At 44.4% G+C, this 19,352-nt stretch overlaps 1 protein-coding gene across 7 annotated transcripts in view; it reads right to left on the bottom strand.

Moving 5' to 3' along the window:
* Positions 1-19,352, bottom strand: part of LOC109857433 (fibrillin-2-like) — a 43,083-nt gene that overhangs the window by 9,286 nt on the left and 14,445 nt on the right. For 2 of the 7 annotated variants that reach the window (XM_020433722.1, XM_020433723.1), the window contains 17 exons: positions 15,556-15,919; positions 14,830-14,984; positions 14,497-14,631; positions 13,368-13,490; positions 12,699-12,956; positions 11,837-12,079; positions 8,059-11,727; positions 7,156-7,269; positions 6,932-7,045; positions 6,586-6,691; positions 6,234-6,417; positions 5,245-5,431; positions 3,641-3,755; positions 3,106-3,242; positions 1,889-2,028; positions 659-761; positions 377-402 (listed from right to left, as the gene is read on the bottom strand). In XM_020433722.1, the coding sequence (XP_020289311.1) occupies positions 377-402; positions 659-761; positions 1,889-2,028; positions 3,106-3,242; positions 3,641-3,755; positions 5,245-5,431; positions 6,234-6,417; positions 6,586-6,691; positions 6,932-7,045; positions 7,156-7,269; positions 8,059-11,727; positions 11,837-12,079; positions 12,699-12,956; positions 13,368-13,490; positions 14,497-14,631; positions 14,830-14,984; positions 15,556-15,919 (6,173 nt within the window). Of the gene's footprint in view, positions 1-376; positions 403-658; positions 762-1,888; positions 2,029-3,105; positions 3,243-3,640; positions 3,756-5,244; positions 5,432-6,233; positions 6,418-6,585; positions 6,692-6,931; positions 7,046-7,155; positions 7,270-8,058; positions 11,728-11,836; positions 12,080-12,698; positions 12,957-13,367; positions 13,491-14,496; positions 14,632-14,829; positions 14,985-15,555; positions 15,920-19,352 lie in introns of those variants that run through there. The other 5 variants (XM_020433724.1, XM_020433725.1, XM_020433726.1 and 2 more) reach the window with 5 other exon arrangements.

Genomic DNA, 19,352 nt, shown 5'->3' with positions numbered 1-19,352 from the left:
AAAAAGCCTCTATGTGGAAAAACATATATATCTCACTATCGAAAAAGACTATATTCTTAAATAAAGAATATATTCTTAATTTCAGAAGAATATCATCTAAAATCTTGAAGAAGATTTTTTAAGTATAAAATCTTCTACTTACGAGAATAAAATTTTTTCGGTGTATACATATTTCACAATTCGAGCCAAAAGGCAAAAAACCCTGTCGGATAGAAAACAGCGTAAAGAGAGAGAGAGAGAGGTTTTGGAGATTTTTTTATATATCAAAGAGAGAGCGTTTCTCTCTCTCTCTCGTTGGCGTCTAAACAAAGCGAATATAAATATATATCGTTGTTCGACGAACGCAAATTTAGAGAATAATTTCTTCCGCACTCACCTCGGAGTCGCGAACGTCCTGGGATTCTGCAAGCAAAAAACGAACGGATACGGATTTTCGGTCATCAGGAAAAATTGCCTCCCTCGTGTTGGGTTAATACGCGTCGGAAAAGATAAAATGTATAATATTTCACACACGGAGGGAATCTATTTTATAGAGGGAAAATTTACACAGTGTCATACGCGCGTTGGCGTGGCGTCACACCGGCGCTCCACTCACTTTGTTCGCTGTGTGTGAAACCTTTTCGGGGTCTCTCTCGCGGGCACAATGGCATAAATTTACCTCTCACGTGTATCGAGAAATGGCATTCGGCTCGATTTCCGGCTGCGTCCGAGGCGATGTAGCGCACGTTGTGAATGCCGGGATACATCACGTGTCCGGGACCCTGTGTATATAATACATGTACACGTGTTTGGGTGTGTGTGTCTGTGCGAGATATACGATAATTAACTTTTCGCACGATCGCATGCAAATTTCCTTCGAGGAAAACACTGTTGAATGCCGTTTCTGCGTATGTGCGAGAACATCAACCCTCTCTCTCTCTCTCTCTCTCTCTCTCTCGTAGTTCGAGAAATTTCAGTCTATCCCTAGTAAATTGGACGCGATGCGCAATTATCGGGTTTTGATCATATGTAAACGCGCGGCTAAAGTTTGTTTGTTTGTTTGTTTTTTTTTTTTTTTTTTTTTTTTTTTTTTTGTTTCGTTTTTGACATCAAAGCGGTCATCAAAGCGATTACGAATTTAGTTATCGCTCGCGTTTCAATTTCGCCTAATCAGATCAAATTGTCGGGGATCGCGCGTTATGTTAGCGAGATCATTTGTTACTCCTCCGGATATATAGTATCGAAAGAATACGTGGCGCGAGCCCCGCCAATTATCCGCGCCGCGAGTTATCGCGCGGACAGGGTAATCTCTGTTATTACGTTAATAAAGTACATGTACAACCCTTTTCACGGCGAAACGCCGGACGAGTTATAAAACGAAGACGGTGGTGGTGGTGGCGGCGGCAGCAGCCAGCCAGCCCCCGTCGGGACTCCGACAATGATTAATCGTCCAACTGGTTTTTCCTTGCGCGCGCGAAGAAAAGCGTGCGCGCGCGCGAATATCTTTTCGCTGCGATGCATTTTCTTCGCGAGACTCATTTTCTCCGAGAAACACGAGTGGGATAATTAATGGACCATCGCTACGCTCGATTAATATGCTCGATTGTCATCGGGCGTAAGGTGCGCGTTTAATTAACCTCTTGAGGGAGAGAGAGAATAGAGAGGGAGAGGGAGAGAGAGAGAGAGAGAGAGACCAGGGAATTTCACTCGATTCGCAATATATCAAAGATGCATAAGCGACATACGTAAGGTACGTTATGCGAATGCGCAAACATTTACGGAAAATTGCGGAAAATATTCGACAGACGTAACGTCGCCGCACATATCAGAAACGAATATTGATATGAAATATAGACGGGGGGAAATATACACACGGAGAAAGAGAGAGAGAGATCTTTGATATACGTACCCTCGTCTTGTAAACGTGCTCCACGCCGACGTTATCGGTAAATGTCGGTTCCTGCCAGAATATCAAACGGTTCCGTTCGCCTGGACTAAGTCTGACTTCGAAGGACGTGGGGCACATTGTGACTTTGGGATTCTCGGTGTCTGAAAAATGTATCGTGACGTTTTTCCAGGTTAGACGAAGCGTCGGAGAAAGCGTAATTGATCGAATCGAAAAGAGGGGAAGCGCGGACATTTCGAGCGGAAAGTAAAGCGGTTATTGAGCCATTAGAAGAGTATTTCCACAAGAGAAACGTCGGGGAAATTCCACCCCTCTCCCGCCCCCCCGGACGCGAGTTTGTCCGATCGGCGCGAGTTTATTCTGCGTAATCGCATATCGACTAACGGGCGAGATGCACTGACGCGGGGGCTTCTTCTTCCCAGCCGCCGCGTTTGCGGGAGGGAAGTTGCTTAAAGCGAGTTTCACGAACTTTCCGAATGAGTAATTAAGCGGGACGGGACGGGACGCGAAGTGCACTTTGCCGCGGAAACTAAAGTTTACCGCATCGAGGGGGGGGGGGGGTTGAATCGAGTGCCGACCAATTCCCGATCGATTGTCTCCCGCGCGTGAAAAGTTTCCGTGGAAAAAAAAAAAAAATTGATGTATTTAAAGAAATGACGTTTTCTCGCGCGCGCGCGCGCGCGAGAGAGACGAGCGAGCCGCAAATTTCGATTTTGAATTTCATTATCCCCGAAAATTAACGAACGATATCTCGCGGGGAGAGCGCTGTTCTTCTTCTTTATTTTTTTATCTCCGTTTTTTTTTTTTTTTTTAATTCTTAATTGGCTTACGTCGAACTTCAAAGAAGAGTCAATCGAGTCAGAGAAAATTTGTTTTTTAATTAAAATACGTTAAAGAAAACGAGAGAAATTCATTCCTTTTTGCATTAATTTGCACAGAGCTTGCGCTCTTAAAAACGACGACGATGTCACTGCGAAGGAAAAAAAATGTCAATGTGTAAAACGCGAAACACATCGCGCTTAAAAAGCAAGCGAAATTAACTTCTTGCGCGTGTATTTGTGTTTATAAACGTTATTTTCACCCTTATATATTTCGCCGCGTGCTCGTCGGTGCTTAGCGTGAGAAAAAGGAGGTCTCTCTCTCGCGCGCGCGCGAGCGCGAGATCCATTTCCCTCGGAGCGAATTTTATTCTTGATTTCGCTCTTATACGCGAGACTTACCGCGAACTCTTATCACGATCCTACAGGTGCTGGTGTAATTAGAGACCGGCGACCATGCTGTGAAGGTAACGATCGTCGTACCCGCCGGCAGATCCGCTTGCAATTGCTTCGCCCACGGGGGTGAGGCGTGTACGTATCTGAAAAAGAAGAAACAGGAAAAAAAGAGAGAGAGACAAAAGAGAGTCCCAGTGGCGTAACCCCGTGTAGGTGAACGTGGTATCTCGCGCGCCGAACTCAACGCGTCGAACATTAACGCGCGCGAATAATGTTGAAAAATATTATATCGTTAAACCCGTGTGTGAATTAAGTCGTGGTGGTGGTAATTAGGTGCGCGTCAGCGAAATAATTAAAAAAAAAATATATATCTCTATGATGGTCCATTAATTATTCCAACGCCACCGCGGACGGTGGCGAAAAAGAATTGCAAATTGTCGCGCGTTAAAATTGCGAGAAAAAACTTGCGCGTTTTCCTTCCCCTCCCCTTCCCCTCCCGTTCCCGGGATAATGAATAATACGGTACAACGGTGCTTCTTACCTCCACCAATTCATGTTGGACTTGGGTTGTGGGAAAGTTACGCGTATCGTGTTACGTCTGGACGGCAGTTCGACGTCCATGTCTTGGGGGCAGCTCACGAACGGTCGCGGTGTGTCTACGGCAGTGAGAAGTCGATTGTTAAATTTCCGATACAACCCTCCTCCCTCTCTTCTCTCTCTTTCTCTCTCGATTCCTCGCGCTCGCGCGTAACGTAATAAGAAATTACGTACGGGCGCGCAATATCAGAGCACGAGGGTTCCTAAGAAGCGTCGCTCTTATATCGGAAAATATATCACGTTGCGTGTAAAAAAAAAAAAAAAAAAAAAAAAACAATCTCATCGCCGTTTCCTTTCCTCTTTATCACCGGATACAATAATAACAATCGCGCGCGTCCTGTTGCATATTCCCTTGAACACAGAGAGTCCTTTGATGATGACCACGTTATGTGAAATTGTGTTTACGTTTTTTTTAATTAAAAACTATCGAAGATAGTATAATCGAAGCGTTATCTCTCGTTATTCGCTTATCTATCGCGATCGAAACACGTTCTAGAAACATATTAAAAAAATACCACGCGCGGTTGCGTGGTATTCACACGCGCGCGTACGAATAATAATCGCGAAACAAATTAATGTAAATTAGTCGGTAGCAAAAGTTGGTTTCGAAATACAATGGCGCAGGAGAGCCTGAAACGAACGCGTTGGAATCAAAATCTCCTTTCCGTTAAACGAAACAATTAGCGCGGCTAGGAAAGAACCGCGAAAATGTGCGCGCAGGGATGAAAAAGCGGGCAAAGGGCGAAACGAACGTGGAGAAGAGGAAAAGAGCGGAACATAAAAAGCCGTCGGCTCCGGCTAAGCTCGTTAAGAGGCGGCGTTAACGTATGATCTCGTTAGCAGGCGGCCTCTCCTCTGCACAAGGAACTTTGTAATATTAAAAGGTGGTTCCGCGCGCGCGCTGCATGACCAATTCAACGTGTCCGAGAATTTTCGCAATTTAGAGCATTTTGTACGAAAACTCGGACGATATTTTTCACAATTCGATCGTAGGTAACGTCTCGAACGTTACGTTTTCACGTAGATCGGAAAGAACAACGTTTTTGAGCGCGCGAGAAGGAAAGAGATAGACAGAAAGACTACGGAAAGAAAATTCAATGAAAAGAGTAAGAGAGAGAGAGAGAGAGAGAGAGAGAGAGAGAGAGAGAGCAGACGTCCTACTTTACGTTCTCACTAACGTGCTTTTAAAGGCAGCAGCGGCAACCGTAAGTCTCGGGGAAAAATGTTGCGGGCGTGGATTTAGCGAAATCCTTGTATCTCCGAGAGATAAAAATTTCCTAACTCGAAAATAATAATACGAACCCGGGATTTCCCGACCGATTGAAATACGTTCAAGAGATAATTAAATATAATACACCGCTTCAACACGGAAAAAAGCAATTTGTTCAAAGTTTTGCGGGAACGAACGTTTTTTTTTCTTTTTTTTTCTTTTTTGCGAATTTTTATTGTTTTTTTTTTGCTTCGTGAAGTTAAGTTACACGGAGTTGAAGTTGCGTGGCGAAGCCCCGCAGCGTTTTTCTTGTTAACTGTGCAGAAGGAGTGAGTTACTTGAATTGTAAGGAGAGTCCGTCGCAACTTCACGCAGACAGATAGGCTCTTCCCCGTCCCATTGGCCGCCGGTAACGCAATGTCTCGCATGCGCTCCTTCCAGTCGGAATTCGCCGCGACATCGGATATGGCACTTGGCACCGGCCGGGTACCAGGACGCTCCGGAAGGGTGACCCGGACATCTGATCTGCTCGATTAGACCCAGAAAACGAGACCCGTTGAATAACCCGTTGAATAACACACACCCACGTCTCAGCGAGGACATTATTTTGCCTCTTAACTCCTTTTGTAATTGAGCGCTAATTTTAACTCTCACACTCTAAACTTACTGTAAAATTTAATTACTTCATTAATTTTTTTTTTTTTTTGATTATTCTAATTCACTTAAAAAAAATTTATTACTCGACTTCTCGCAATGTTTGTCTCTTCAATAATTTTCTACACCGAAAAAATTATATTCTTGTAAGTAGAAGATTTTATACTTAAAAAATCTTCTTCAAGATTTTAGATGATATTCTTCTGAAATTAAGAATATATTCTTTATTTAAGAATATAGTCTTTTTCGATAGTGAGATATATATATGTTTTTCTATAGAGGCTTTTTATATTCTAATCAGTATATATTCTTATCAATATTACTCTATTTAAAGAATTTTCCTCTTAAAATAAGAAACTCTTCTTGGCGCCTATTTTAGTATAAAATATACTTAAAGTAAGTGGGATATCCTCAAAACAAGAATACAATTTTTTCGGTGTAACAAAGTTCAAAATTTTATATCAAGATTATTTATATATTAATATAATAACAAAAGCGCGAGACGAACGTAAATACTATTCTAAACGGATTAATATCGATTGCGCGCGTAAATAAATCCATCCGCCTGGTATTTCGGTAATATTTCAGTTTTATCGATTCGCAGTAGCGACTCGAAGTCGTTGCACCTGATATATAGCTTATATATGACATCTCTACGCGGCGGGGTTCGCACCTCTCCGTGTAAGGGCGGCTCCATTGCGCGACAACCCGACGTTAGCGAGACGCAAGTACTCTCGTCGGGTCCCAGCATTAAGCCCTCGCTACAAGCGCAGTAGTAACTTCCGACGGTGTTGATGCACTCGCCGCCGCAACCTCCGTTCCGGTCTAGACATTCGTTCACGTCTTGACAGTGCGTCCTGTTTATGCGGTTCCGGTGCAAGGCGCGGTATGAGAAAATATATATATATATATATATATGTCAGAGTCAGAGAGAAATTCAAACACAACTTCGGCCTCTTGCCGCCGCTTTTTTAATTACCGCGGCAATAAACGCATTATTCGCGTTTTTTTTTTTTTTTTCTTACCTCGAAATCATCGCGTATCCCGCGTGGCAGCGGCAGAAATAGGATCCCACGGTATTGATGCACGTCTGATCGCAACCGCCGTTGTACACCTCGCATTCGTCGACGTCTAAGACACGTGTGTGTGTATGTGTGTGTGTGTGTGTGTGTAGAGAGAGAATTAATACGTTATATGTTGGAAACACAAAAATAAATGACACAGATTATTATATTACATTGGAGTTTTTCTAGAACTCGCGTAACACTTGAAACAAAATTTCTTATTTCTTACAAAACAAAAAAAAAAAAAAGATAATCTTTTCAAATTCACACACAAGCGTTTTATTTTTCTACTTCTCTTGACACTTGCCTGCGCATTCATCTCCGTGTCGTCGAAATCCGGTAGGGCATGTACAGTAATATGAACCGAGCGTATTGACGCATGTCTCGCTGCAGGGCGCCTTCTCGACACACTCGTCGATGTCTGTGCAAAAGCAAACTCGGTTCAGTACGATTAAGCGACATCGTTTTTTTTAGTTTTTTTATTTTTTTTTTTTATTTTTTTTTTTCACGAAAACGTTTCTCGGCACGAACCTACACAGGCATCGCCCTGGAATCGATATCCGGCCTCGCACTCGCAACGATAACCGCCCGGCACGTTGGTGCATTTGTTGCCCTTACAGATACCGGCCGCGCATTCGTCGATGTCTAAAAAAAAATTTTACACACACATTCACACACACACACACACACACGTTGCAGGCGCGCGCGAAAACTTCCGCTACGCGCTAAGCGGGTCTAACTTTACACAAGCGGGGTTTTCGGAACTAGAACACGAGAAATAGAGAGAGAGAGAGAGAGAGAACAGCGAAGGAAACCGCGGAGTCGCGTCTTGAATTTCCAGACATGACAAACCTTTGGAAAATTAAACGCTACGGTTTTGAAGTAAATTGAAAACTGTTTCAAGAAACGCGAATTGCAAAACCTCTCTTATGAGAGTCTCTTCCAAAGAAGGAGAAACTAATTTATCGTATTAATGCACCGAAAAAATTGTATTCTTATTTTAAGGATATCCCACTTACTTTAAGTATATTTTATACTAAAATAGGCGCCAAGAAGAGTTTCTTATTTTAAGAGGAAAATCCTCTAAATAGTAATATTGATAAGAATATATACTGATTAGAATATAAAAAGCCTCTATAGAAAAACATATATATATCTCACTATCGAAAAAGACTATATTCTTAAATTAAGAATATATTCTTAAAAATAAAGAATATATTCTTAATTTCAGAAGAATATCATCTAAAATCTTGAAGAAGATTTTTTAAGTATAAAATCTTCTACTTACAAGAATATAATTTTTTCGGTGTGAGATAAAACTTTATTGAGCGTATTTTTTGAACGACAAAAGAGTCGCGTTCTTCTTCCCCTCTCCCCCATCGAAACAGATAAAACAGATGCGCTTCGAACTCGACAATTTTTGCTTTAACTCACCGACGCAAGTGGTGGAGTTCGCCAATCGGTATCCCTTCGCGCATCTGCACTCGTACGAGCCGGGATTGTTGACGCAGATGTGATCGCAACCGTGCCGTTCCTCGGTGCACTCGTCAATGTCGCGACACTTGAACCCCCCCCCGTCGGTCTCGTCCTTGCGATAGCCCTTCTCGCACGAACACAACGCGGTGCCGTTCAACGCGGCGCAGATCTGCTCGCAACCGCCGTTGCGCTCGCGACAAGGATCGGACAGTCGGCAGGAACCGTTCCGCAGTTCGTGATCCGACGGGCACTCGCAGCGAAAGGATCCCGCGGTGTTAGCGCACACGTGGGAGCAGTTGCCGTTGTTGCTCTCGCACTCGTCAACGTCGACGCAGGTCCTCGAATCGTTTCCGAGACGATATCCGTCGAGACATCGGCACTCGTAAGCGCCCACGAGATTCACGCACAGATCGGAACAGTCTCCGTTTTCGATCGCGCACTCGTCCCGGTCGACGCAGGTTTTCTCGTCCCGCGACAGTTCGTAACCCAACGGACAGGAACAGAAATGGCCGCCGATGGTGTTGGTGCAGTTGTGCGAACACTCGCCGTTATTCTCCCGACACTCGTCTATGTCCAAGCAGGTGAACTCGTCGGAGTGAAGATAGTGACCTTTGTAGCAGGTGCACACGTAACTGCCGAGCAGGTTCACGCATTCGTGGGTGCAGTTGTGGCGACTGGTCAGACACTCGTCCACGTCCACGCAGGTTTTCTTGTCGTCGGGCATCAGGATGTAACCGGTCGGGCACTCGCAGTGATAACCGCCCTCGGTGTTCACGCACGTGTGAGAACAACCGGATTGGACGTCGTTCTCGAGTTCCTCGCACTCGTCTATGTCCTCGCAGGTTCTCCGATCGCGCTTCAATCGGTAACCGAGCGGACAGGAGCAGCGTGTGCCGGGAACTCCGTTCTCTTCCCGATGACAGTGATGAGAACAGTTGCCGTTGTCGCGCTTGCAACCGTCCACCAGAACGCAGGTTCTGTTGTCCAATTCCAGAACGTGTCCCGACGGACAGGCGCAGCGATAGGCGCCGACCAGATTCACGCACGAGTGCGAACATCCCGCGTTCTCGGTCGCGCACTCGTCAACGTCGTCGCAGAGAACCGGATCCAGCGGATTCCGAATGAAACCGACGTTGCAGGTGCAGTCGAAACCGCCGGGAATATTCAGACACCGATGAGTGCAATTGTCCCGCAGCTCCAGACACTCGTCGACGTCCAGGCAGGTCGCGTTGTCCAGCGCGGACAGACGATAACCGTCGAGACACTCGCAGGTGACCAAACCTTCCGAAGAGGACACGCAGATGTCCGAGCAACCGCCGTTGTCGATCGCACACCTGTCTTCTGGCGCGCAAATCTTCGGATCTTCCGACGGGATCATACCGTCGGGACAGGCGCAGGTCGCGTTCCCGTTCTCGTGATAGCACAGATGGGAACAGCCGCCGTTGTTCGTCAGACATTCGTTCTCGTAATCGCAAACCAGTTCGTCCGCGGACAGAATCATTTCGGGGGGACAGGAACAGAACGCCTGGCCGTTCTCGTTTCGACAGAAGTGCGAACATCCTCCGTTGTCGACGGAACACGGATTTGTCTCGACGCACGTCTTGCCGTCGTTCCTCAGCTCGTAATTCTCCGAACACGCGCACTCGACCCCACCTTCCGTGTTCGCGCAGAGATGCGAACATCCGCCGTTGTCCCGCATACACTCGTTGATGTCCTCGCAGATTCTCCCGTCCTCGGCGATTCGATATCCAGCCGGACAGACGCACTCGAAGCTGCCAATTCGGTTCGAACAGTTGTGAGAGCAAGGATTGTCGAGTTCGCATTCGTTCACATCCTCGCAGGTTCTGTTGTCCATCGACAGAACGTATCCCCGAGGACATTGGCAGCGAAATTGACCGTTCGATTCGCTCACGCATTCGTGCGAGCAACCGTGACGATCGTCGCAAGGATCGATTCTCACGCAAGTTGCGCCGTCGAACGACAGTTCGAATTCGTCGGGACACTCGCATCTGTAACCGTTCAAGATATTCACGCAGGTGTGACTGCAGTTGTGCGCCCGCGCGCACACGTCCCGCACATCGGTGCAGGTCTTGTTGTTGTCCCTGTCGATCGCCAGATGTTCCGGACATTGACAATCAAAACCGCCATCTCGATTCACGCACTTATGCGAACAATCGTGAAGATCTCTCGCGCATTCGTCCACATCCCGACACGTTCTTTCGTCATCCTGCAACTCGTATCCTTCGGGACACGAGCAACGATAAGACGCGGGTACGTTGAAACACAAGTGCGAGCACTCGTGCGAGGCCTCGAGGCATTCGTCGATATCCAGACCACAATGTCCGTTGTCGTCCCGTCGAAGTCCTGGCGGACACATCAGATTCTCGCAGGTGAGATCGTCCTCGAGAAGTCTCATATCTAGGGGACAAGCGCACTTGTAACTTCCTGGCGTGTTGACGCACTCGTGCGAACAATCGTGCTCGTCTTCGAGACACTCGTCGACGTCCCGACAAGATATCTCGTCCTCTTGCAGAACGTAACCTTCTCGACAGACGCATCTGAATGTGTTCCCATCCTTTTCGCAGACCTGGCTGCAATTCGCGTTCTCGCACACGTTCGCAAGAACGCAATTCGTCTCGGTATCGTCCAGAAACATGTCGTCCGGACACTCGCAACCGTACGATCCCGCCAGATTCGCGCAATCGTGGGAACACCGATGCGTGCCAAGCGCGCACTCGTCCACGTCTTCGCACGTTCTCCCGTCCCGGCCGATCTCGTATCCCGCGGGACACACGCATTTGTAAGCGCCCGGCTCGTTGTCGCATTCGTGCGAACATTCGTCAGCGTTCTCCGCGCACTCGTCCACGTCTACGCAAGTGCGCGCATCCTGGTCGACGCGATATCCCTTCGGACAGCCGCAGCTGTATCCCCCGGGATGATTTTCGCACACGTGCGAGCAGTCGTGTTGATTTTCCGCGCACTCGTCCACGTCGGCGCAGGATCTGCCGTCGACGTTCAGGACAAATCCCGGGTGACAGTTACACACGTAACTGCCGTGCGAATTCGCGCATTGGTGCTGACAACCGTGCAAGCCTCTGTCGCACTCGTTCACGTCGGTGCAATTAAATCTGCTCGCGTGTCCGATGATCTCCATGCCGTCGGGACAGGCGCATACGAAACCGGCGCCGTTCAAATTGACGCAACTGTGCGAGCAAGGAGCTTCTCCCCGGGCGCATTCGTCGACGTCCAGGCAAGTCGCCCGATCGTCCGACAATTCGTAACCGATCGGGCAGACGCATCGGGGCCCGTTATCGGTGTCCTCGCATACGTGAGAACACGGGACCGTGAGAGAGTCGCAATTTGTTCTCGGCTCCTCGACAACGCAGGTCGCGTTGTCGTCGGTCAAAGAAAATCCAATCGGACACTCGCACACGTAAGCGCCGACGAGGTTGCGACAGATATGAGAACAAGGCCGGGACGATTTGTTACACTCGTCCACGTCCCTGCACGTCCTTCCGTTCTCCTCGAGCTCGTAACCGACGCGACAAGAGCAATGATAGCCGCCGGGTTCGTTCGCACACTCGTGCTGGCAACCGTGCGATTCCAGTTCCACGCACTCGTTTATATCTGAAAAAAAAAACAAAAAAAAAAAACAACATGTCGTGGCGGTTTGTGGTGGAAAGAGGTTGTTGAGGTACGTTTTAAAATGTTTTATCAGAGACAGCGACGGACTCACCGACGCACTCGAAATTTTCGTTCCTCTTGAAACCGTCCTCGCACCCCGGATTTTCGGTAATTTGTTCCCTGTCGTCGTCGTCGTCGTCGTCGTCGTCGTCTTCGCTGTCGTAGTCCTCTTCGCGAAGGATTTTTGTTACCTTATGCGAGTGTGTCTTACTTACGCACTTGTACGAACCCACCGTGTTTAAGCACTCGGCGTTCGCCGCGCAAATCTCGGACGTCGTTTCGCACTCATTAACATCTGAAGAAAGAAAATACTTCGAGCTCTTCTCTTGAAGCGAGAGCGAAAGATTTGTGTGTTTTGATACTCTACGAGATACAAGATCGAGCTTGATGAGAACCGTCGCTCAGGTTAAATTAGATCTCTTCGTCGGAAAAAATCAGTAACGGGGGGGAGGAATGTAACACGTAGAGTGCAAATGTCTCGCCAACTCTCCGTCGTGCCGAATACGTTTCGTGTGAAGTCACATTTTTGGACGGTCCGAAATTTGGACGCGTTTGGTTAGGTCAATAGACAATTATAATTTTATTCTTTAAAATATCACCTCTTTGGTAACATAAATGTCTTTTATTTAAATCTCTCGTTCGTACATTTTTTTCAATAATATATTTCGCTTATAATTATACAGTTTTAAATAAAAAATCTCCATCGACGTTAATTGTGAAAATTTTTATTCACCGTAGACGAAAATGTATATAACGAATAGATATATTACAAATCAACAATAAATCTTTAAAGAGAAATAAAAAAACTTCTATAGAGATTTGTTGTGTAATAAAATTGTGAGAAAAACTGCGAGAGAATGTATAAAAAATATCAATCGAAAAAATTCAACGTGAAATGTGCGTGAAATATCCACCTTGACAAGTCTTCCAGTCGTCTGTCAAATAAAAGCCGTCCGGACAGAGACAGAAGGCGCTTCCAGGTGTGTTCAAGCAGAGATGAGAACAATTCGCGTTATTCAACGCGCACTCGTCGATGTCCTCGCAAGTGTGATTGTCGGCGGCTAATTTGTATCCAGGAATATTCGCGCAACTGCACTCGTAACTACCCTCGAGATTGTGGCAAGTACCTTGGCAAGGTCCGTGCCCGTTGTTCGAGAGGCACTCGTTCACATCTGAGCGATATATATATATATATATATATATATATATATATATATATATATATATATATATATATATATATATATGTATATATATTACGTGTAGCCATCGAGCAATATGACTCATTTATCAAATGCAGCTTTTAACGTGTATAAAATCATCGCGCTATTCCATTCGCAAGATTTTTTTGCGAACAATGAATTGTATTTAAATTACATGTAACATTTAAAAATGTTTAATTCAATTAGAGAAAGAAAAAAAGAGAGAGAGAGAGTGAGAGAGAAGAAAATAAATAAAATCGCAGCGTTTAAAATATAACAAATACAATATGTAAATTTTTATTCGAATTTAAATATCATAAAATCAGCATTAAATAAAATTGGCGTGTGTCACAAACATTTCTTTTTCGGTTCATGACTAACCGTGGCAACTGCGACCATCGGTTCCCACGTGAAAACCGGGTTGACAATCGCAGGAGTAAGAACCGGCTTCGTTGCGACAGATATGGCTGCATCTCGCTGTGCCTTCCGCGCACTCGTCGACGTCTGAAATAATATCGAAGAAAATAGAAAGAATTGCGAGAGAGAACAGAGATCGTGGCACAAAAATCAATTGTGCCGAAAACAAACTGTGTGTCATATTGATTTTGATTTACCAATTTTGACCGTGTCATAATTCGTTTATATATATATGTTGTCGATATACGCCGAGATATCATCCGGTGTGTGTAACACTGAGCTAAATTACACGTTGATCAAGCAGTTTTCGAACTAGATATTGGAACACGATCTGTATAGATATGTATCTCCGCATATTGACGAGGACGCGGTAAACGCGGAGAAACGCCCGAGTCGATAACAGCTTTTAAACTCGATATCGCGCAACAATATGCGCAATTCGACTCTTAAATAATCCGATATGTGCCAAAATCGATAATCCCATTATCAAGGTGTTCGAGCGCGTATATTCGCTTTTCGGAAGGGGGTGATAAAATTATGCGAGTTATGCATATACATACATACATATATTGTACATATATATATCTGTTTGAAATTATTTTCATATCGCGAACACAAATACGATGCGATGATATTCTCGCGCAAACGCACACACACGGTTTCCCCGATCCTCGGATCGGGGGGCGTAAATTGTAAGCGCGATAAACGCGAAATTGGCGCATCGAGAGGAAGGGGGGGGGGGTGAATAGTACATCAGAAAGCGCGACGAGCGCGACGAAATCGATACGAAACGGACGGTCGATGCGAGAAAGAAAAGATATATGCAAATTTCAGTGCGAATTTCGAGAAGAACGGGGAATATCGGATGTCGGACGAAAGTTTTGGACTTTGATAAAAAAAAAAAGCGTAATAGAAAAGCTCGGAACACGCATGCGGCGATGTGTGTTAAAGTCCGGAATCTCCGTCAAAAATCACTCAGGGGTGATTCGCTCCTAGTCGTAAAATTTAACGCGTTCTTTCTCGCTACCTTTTTTTTCCTTATCCTTTATCTCTTATCTATCGCCAAGATCGTGCGAGCACACTGGATTATTACCTATACAGGAAGATCCCTCAGTTCGAAATCCATCGAAGCAGGAACACTTTATACCGATTGGTGTATCCTCGCACACGTGTTCGCATTCACCTCTGGCCTGAGCGCAACGTTTCACTTGATTGATCGATGGTTGTTCTAAGACGGCGTGTGATGCGCATTCGGACGAAACAAGTTGTTGTACAAAAAAACAAAACAAAAAATATATATTAAATTAAAAAATTACACACAATTGCCGAGAACAAAACAAAATACATGATACAATTCGCAACTCGATTATTGCGTCTGCAGTTTAGGATTAAGTAAAAAAGTTGCTTGAAATTTTTTTTAACTCACTGCTACCGTTCTTTACGCATTTGGGACGACGTCCGAGCCAGGCGCTTTTGCTGCAAAACAGCCTGTCCGTCGTCGAATCCTGGAAAACGTAACCGTCCGCGCACTCGTACACCGCAACGAGATATCGATTGTAGGGCGGCAATACGTTCTTCCTTCTGTGGAACAATATGTTTCCAAGCGTCTTTAAATACATTTCTACACAAACTATCGTCTGTGCGTCTATTTCTAAGCAACGTAGTGACATTTTGTAACGTAAATAGAGACAAAAAAGTATAAATAAAACGACATGTGTGCACCGAAAAAATTGTATTCTTGTTTTGAGGATATCCCACTTACTTTAAGTATATTTTATACTAAAATAGGCGCCAAGAAGAGTTTCTTATTTTAAGAGGAAAATCTTCTAAATAGTAATACTGATAAGAATATATACTGATTAGAATATAAAAAGCCTCTATAGAAAAACATATATATATCTCACTATCGAAAAAGACTATATTCTTAAATTAATAATATATTCTTAATTTCAGAAGAATATCATCTAAAACCTTTAAGAAGATTTTTTAAGTATAAAATCTTCTACTTACAAGAATATAATTTTTTCGGTGTGTGTTTGAAAAAAAAACATTTGCACACATAATTTTTTTCAACGCTATTTATTTTCTGTCACTTGGAAAATATCTCTTAAATTATTTTTCGATACTCTCTTGTGATCGAAGATGCGGCTACCTGGCGTATTTGACGGGAACGGCGTGTTCGATGAAGGGAGCGCTAACGATCGGTTTTCCGAAGATCTTCGAGAAGCAACTGACGTCCAATTGAGACAACGCGGTCTCGTTTAATCTTCTCGCCGCGGATAATTTAGACAAGGATTTCTCCTTCTTCCTCTTCTTCCTGCCCTCGTCCGGACCTTTCCGGCGCTTTTTCGACACGTCCGTCCTTCCCTTGAGCGTTTTAAGAGTATCTCTCGAATAACGCGGCGCGTCATGATTCCACGGGAGTTGCTTCTTTAGCTCTTCCACGTCCTGATCCTCCAACACCTTCACGGGTTGTATATGGTTGAAGATCGGCGCGTCGTACAGTCTTACCATACCTGTGAGTACAGAACGAAGGATCACAGCTCTCTCTCTCTTTCTAGGAGTTCTCGAAACTCTCTTTGTCTCACAAATGGCGCAATAAACGTTACGCGTCGTTAGATAATAATAATGCAAATAAATAATAATCGTGTATATATATACAACCTCGCAACAATTAGCGCGTTGCGCGTGTGTCGGCATAATAAAATTCAATTTGTGTGTGTGTGTGATCATAATTAAAGAAATTTTAATTAAATTCTCGTTACCTATGTACACGAGCGGTTCGCGCGCGCGTCCATCAAGTGGATTTCAAACAATAGAATATTCGTTTTATCGCACGAAACTGGGAAAACACTCCGCGTTATCGCACGCGGAGAAGAGAGCGGCGAAGATTAATCTCATCGCGCGCGCGCGTATGTGTGCGTGTGTGTGTGTGTATATATATATATAGGATGGTCCAAGCGCCGGGCTGATACATCTTTTACTGTGCAGATGAGATTGCCATCAAATAATGAATCTTTCACGTGCGCTCCCGTGCCGAGTGAATAATGTATAGAACGTATATATATATATATATATATACATATAAACGCGTACGTAATAAATGTACGTGTGATTCGCATTTTTTTACTTTAACCCCCGACGAAATTACTTTCCGTGAAAGATCTACACGCTATCGCTCTCTTTTTCTTTTTTTTTTTTTTTTGTTTTGCGTAAGATACACACACTTGAGAAAATTATTTTCAGATCTTTTATCAGATCCTTGAGGAGAGAAGACTTTTTTTTTTTTCTCGCGAGCCAACTTGTTGATCTTCGATTCTTTCGATAATTTCACATCTCTCGTGTTCGCTTCCTTGTGTGTGTGGTTTCATCGTTTTTCGAGCGATCTCGAAGATTAATTCGTACAATGAAGCGGACGATCGCGCGCGCGTTATACAGGTGTTTTTCATTTATTGCGACTTGTGTTGACTCGAGTCAATTAGTTGACTCCGTGTGTGAGGGGAGGGAAGCGTCTTCTCTCCGCTCGCGTCTTTCGTCGCAATTACACCGCACGTCCCTGACCGTGACCAAATCTCCCGTAGGGAGATGATGCGCGCGTTATATATATACCTATACACAAACGCGTCCGCGCTCTCGGCGCACAACTCCGGCCGGCTTATCTCCATCGGGGCGAATGCGAGCTATGCCATGTCGGCGAATTTCGTGCCGCCGATAGCACGCGCGATGGAACGAGATGCGCGTTCCTGAAGCACCGAAACGCGCCACTCCGCGAATTTTCCTCGTTCCCTCGGAAATCCCGATCCCGGGGATTGCCTTGCCGCCTCGCGCGCTGCTGGTCAGCATTGGGGGTAGATAGATAGCGAGAGACGATAACCAGATATATCCCCCCCCCGTACGCGGCCGTTCGCGGCGATCGGCATCGTATTACGCGCGCGATATAAATAGTGTATTCAGATATTTTGTTTTTCCGCGATATTGCACATTGATATCATCAATTTGATAAATATCGCGAATGAAATAACTTTTTGATAAATATACGCGGCGTGTGTACACCGGATCGCGCGCGGCGGAAGTTATACAAAGGCTCTGAAATAAATCCGAGACCGTGTTGCCGCCGTCCCCTCTCCCGTCGCCTTCTTTTTTAATTAAAAAAGTTCTCCGCATCGAATCCGAGAGAGAGAGAGAGAGAGAAAACGATTTCGAAAGAAAACGCGCGCAGAAGAATGGGAGACACACCCTATATATATATATATATATATGTATGTATATATATATATATATATATATATCCGTAAGTCGTCGGGAGCAGTGCCAAGCTACGGGCTTAAGATATGCCGATAACTTGAGCATCGGCGAAAATTGAATCTCACGGTGAAGTCGTGTTTCCACAAATCACGGGAATGGTCGTCTTGGGCGTAGATTGTTCTTCAAAACTTTCGGGACTCACCCGCTGAGAGACGTACTCCGTTCATAAAACTGCGATTTTAAATATAATCCCCCGATTCCATCTTCACGGACGGAGAGATAGAGATAGAGAGAGAAAGATTGAGAGAGATTGATTGATTGATTGATTGATTTTGCTTTATTTACGCTCTGGGATGAGATCCCCTCAAGCGTTAAAAAAACTTTAACAAAATTTAATACAAATAATATTAATAAAAAACAAAACAAAAAGAGAAAATATATAAGAAGTGAGTAAAAAAGAAAAAAAGAAAAAGAAAAATTAACATAAAATTAACATAAAAAACAAAGCTAATTTTTAAACACTAATAAGCCAACAGATATTCAAAAAATTTTCTTTTAAAAGTATAGAGGCGTTCGTTGCGTATGTCTACTGGAATGTCATTCCACGTATCAACAGAGATACAGATAAATGATATCGCCATAAGTGCCATAAGTTAAATTGTGAATCTCTGAGAGAGTATCTTTCATACAAGATCCGAGGTCTTTCAGTTTCCAATATTTTAAAAAAAAGAATATTGCCTATGAAATACTTCCTTCTTGACTTTAACTTGAGCCATTGTAGTTTCTGATAATAAGGCGTGAGACAGATAGATAGATAGATAGTTGCTTTATTTTTTTAGAGAGAGAGAGAGAGAGAGAGAAACATAATCGAAAAGATATCTGAAGCGATATATCCGATGTAGCCGCGGTGTTCATCTCCTTTAGCGAGACAATAAACCATAAACAGCTTGTTATTTTCATATAAAGATAAACGACGAAGAGAAAAACGCGAGATTGCGCGAGCTCTTTGCCCTCCTCTCTGTGTGTCTTCGGTAAAAGACTCTCATCTTTTATAACGCGACGCGCGTCTCTGAATATATAATCTAAAGACTAACTCAAAACTAGTTTTTTTTTTTTTTTGTGTGTTTTAAATAAAGATCGAATGTATATTTTGCCGGACCGTCAGAGAGATGAATCATGAAACGAACAGAACGACCGTTTCTTCCGGACAATCTCCGTTTATCGATCGCCGACGAGACTCGATCGTCTCATCGAGTGAGCAAACCGCATTTAAGAGCGTTGTTTGGTGCGCCGCGAGTCCCTTTATTTCGTATCTCTCTCTCTCTCCGTGGTAAACGGATTTGTCCGTCAGTCTATTGAACACGTGTGTGCGTTCGAGGCTTCAGCCGCCAGGCACGAGGAGTTAGGCTCCCTTTCATGTGGATAATTGACTTACGTCGATCAAATTAGAATAATGCCGCATAGCCATAGACGACTCGCGGCGACATTATACGGCACGTGATACGCACAAACTGCTAATTCACACGCGCGCGCGCGCGAGCGAATTAGCTCCGTTCAAGAATAATGTCGTCGGCAGAAACTTGATTAGCGCGCGCGGGAATTGCGAGTTTTGATTAAAAGTGCTTTTTTATGATCGAATTGTTCGGGAAAAAGAAAAAAAACTTCCCCATTTGATTTACATAAAAAAAAAAAAAAAAAAAAAAA

This window comes from Pseudomyrmex gracilis, unplaced genomic scaffold, assembly GCF_002006095.1.
Source record: "Pseudomyrmex gracilis isolate BER0280 unplaced genomic scaffold, ASM200609v1 scaffold_159, whole genome shotgun sequence".
Lineage (NCBI taxonomy): Eukaryota > Metazoa > Arthropoda > Insecta > Hymenoptera > Formicidae > Pseudomyrmex > Pseudomyrmex gracilis.
The sequence above is the reverse complement of the archived record's forward strand: the minus strand, read 5'-3'. Positions and strand labels throughout refer to the sequence as shown.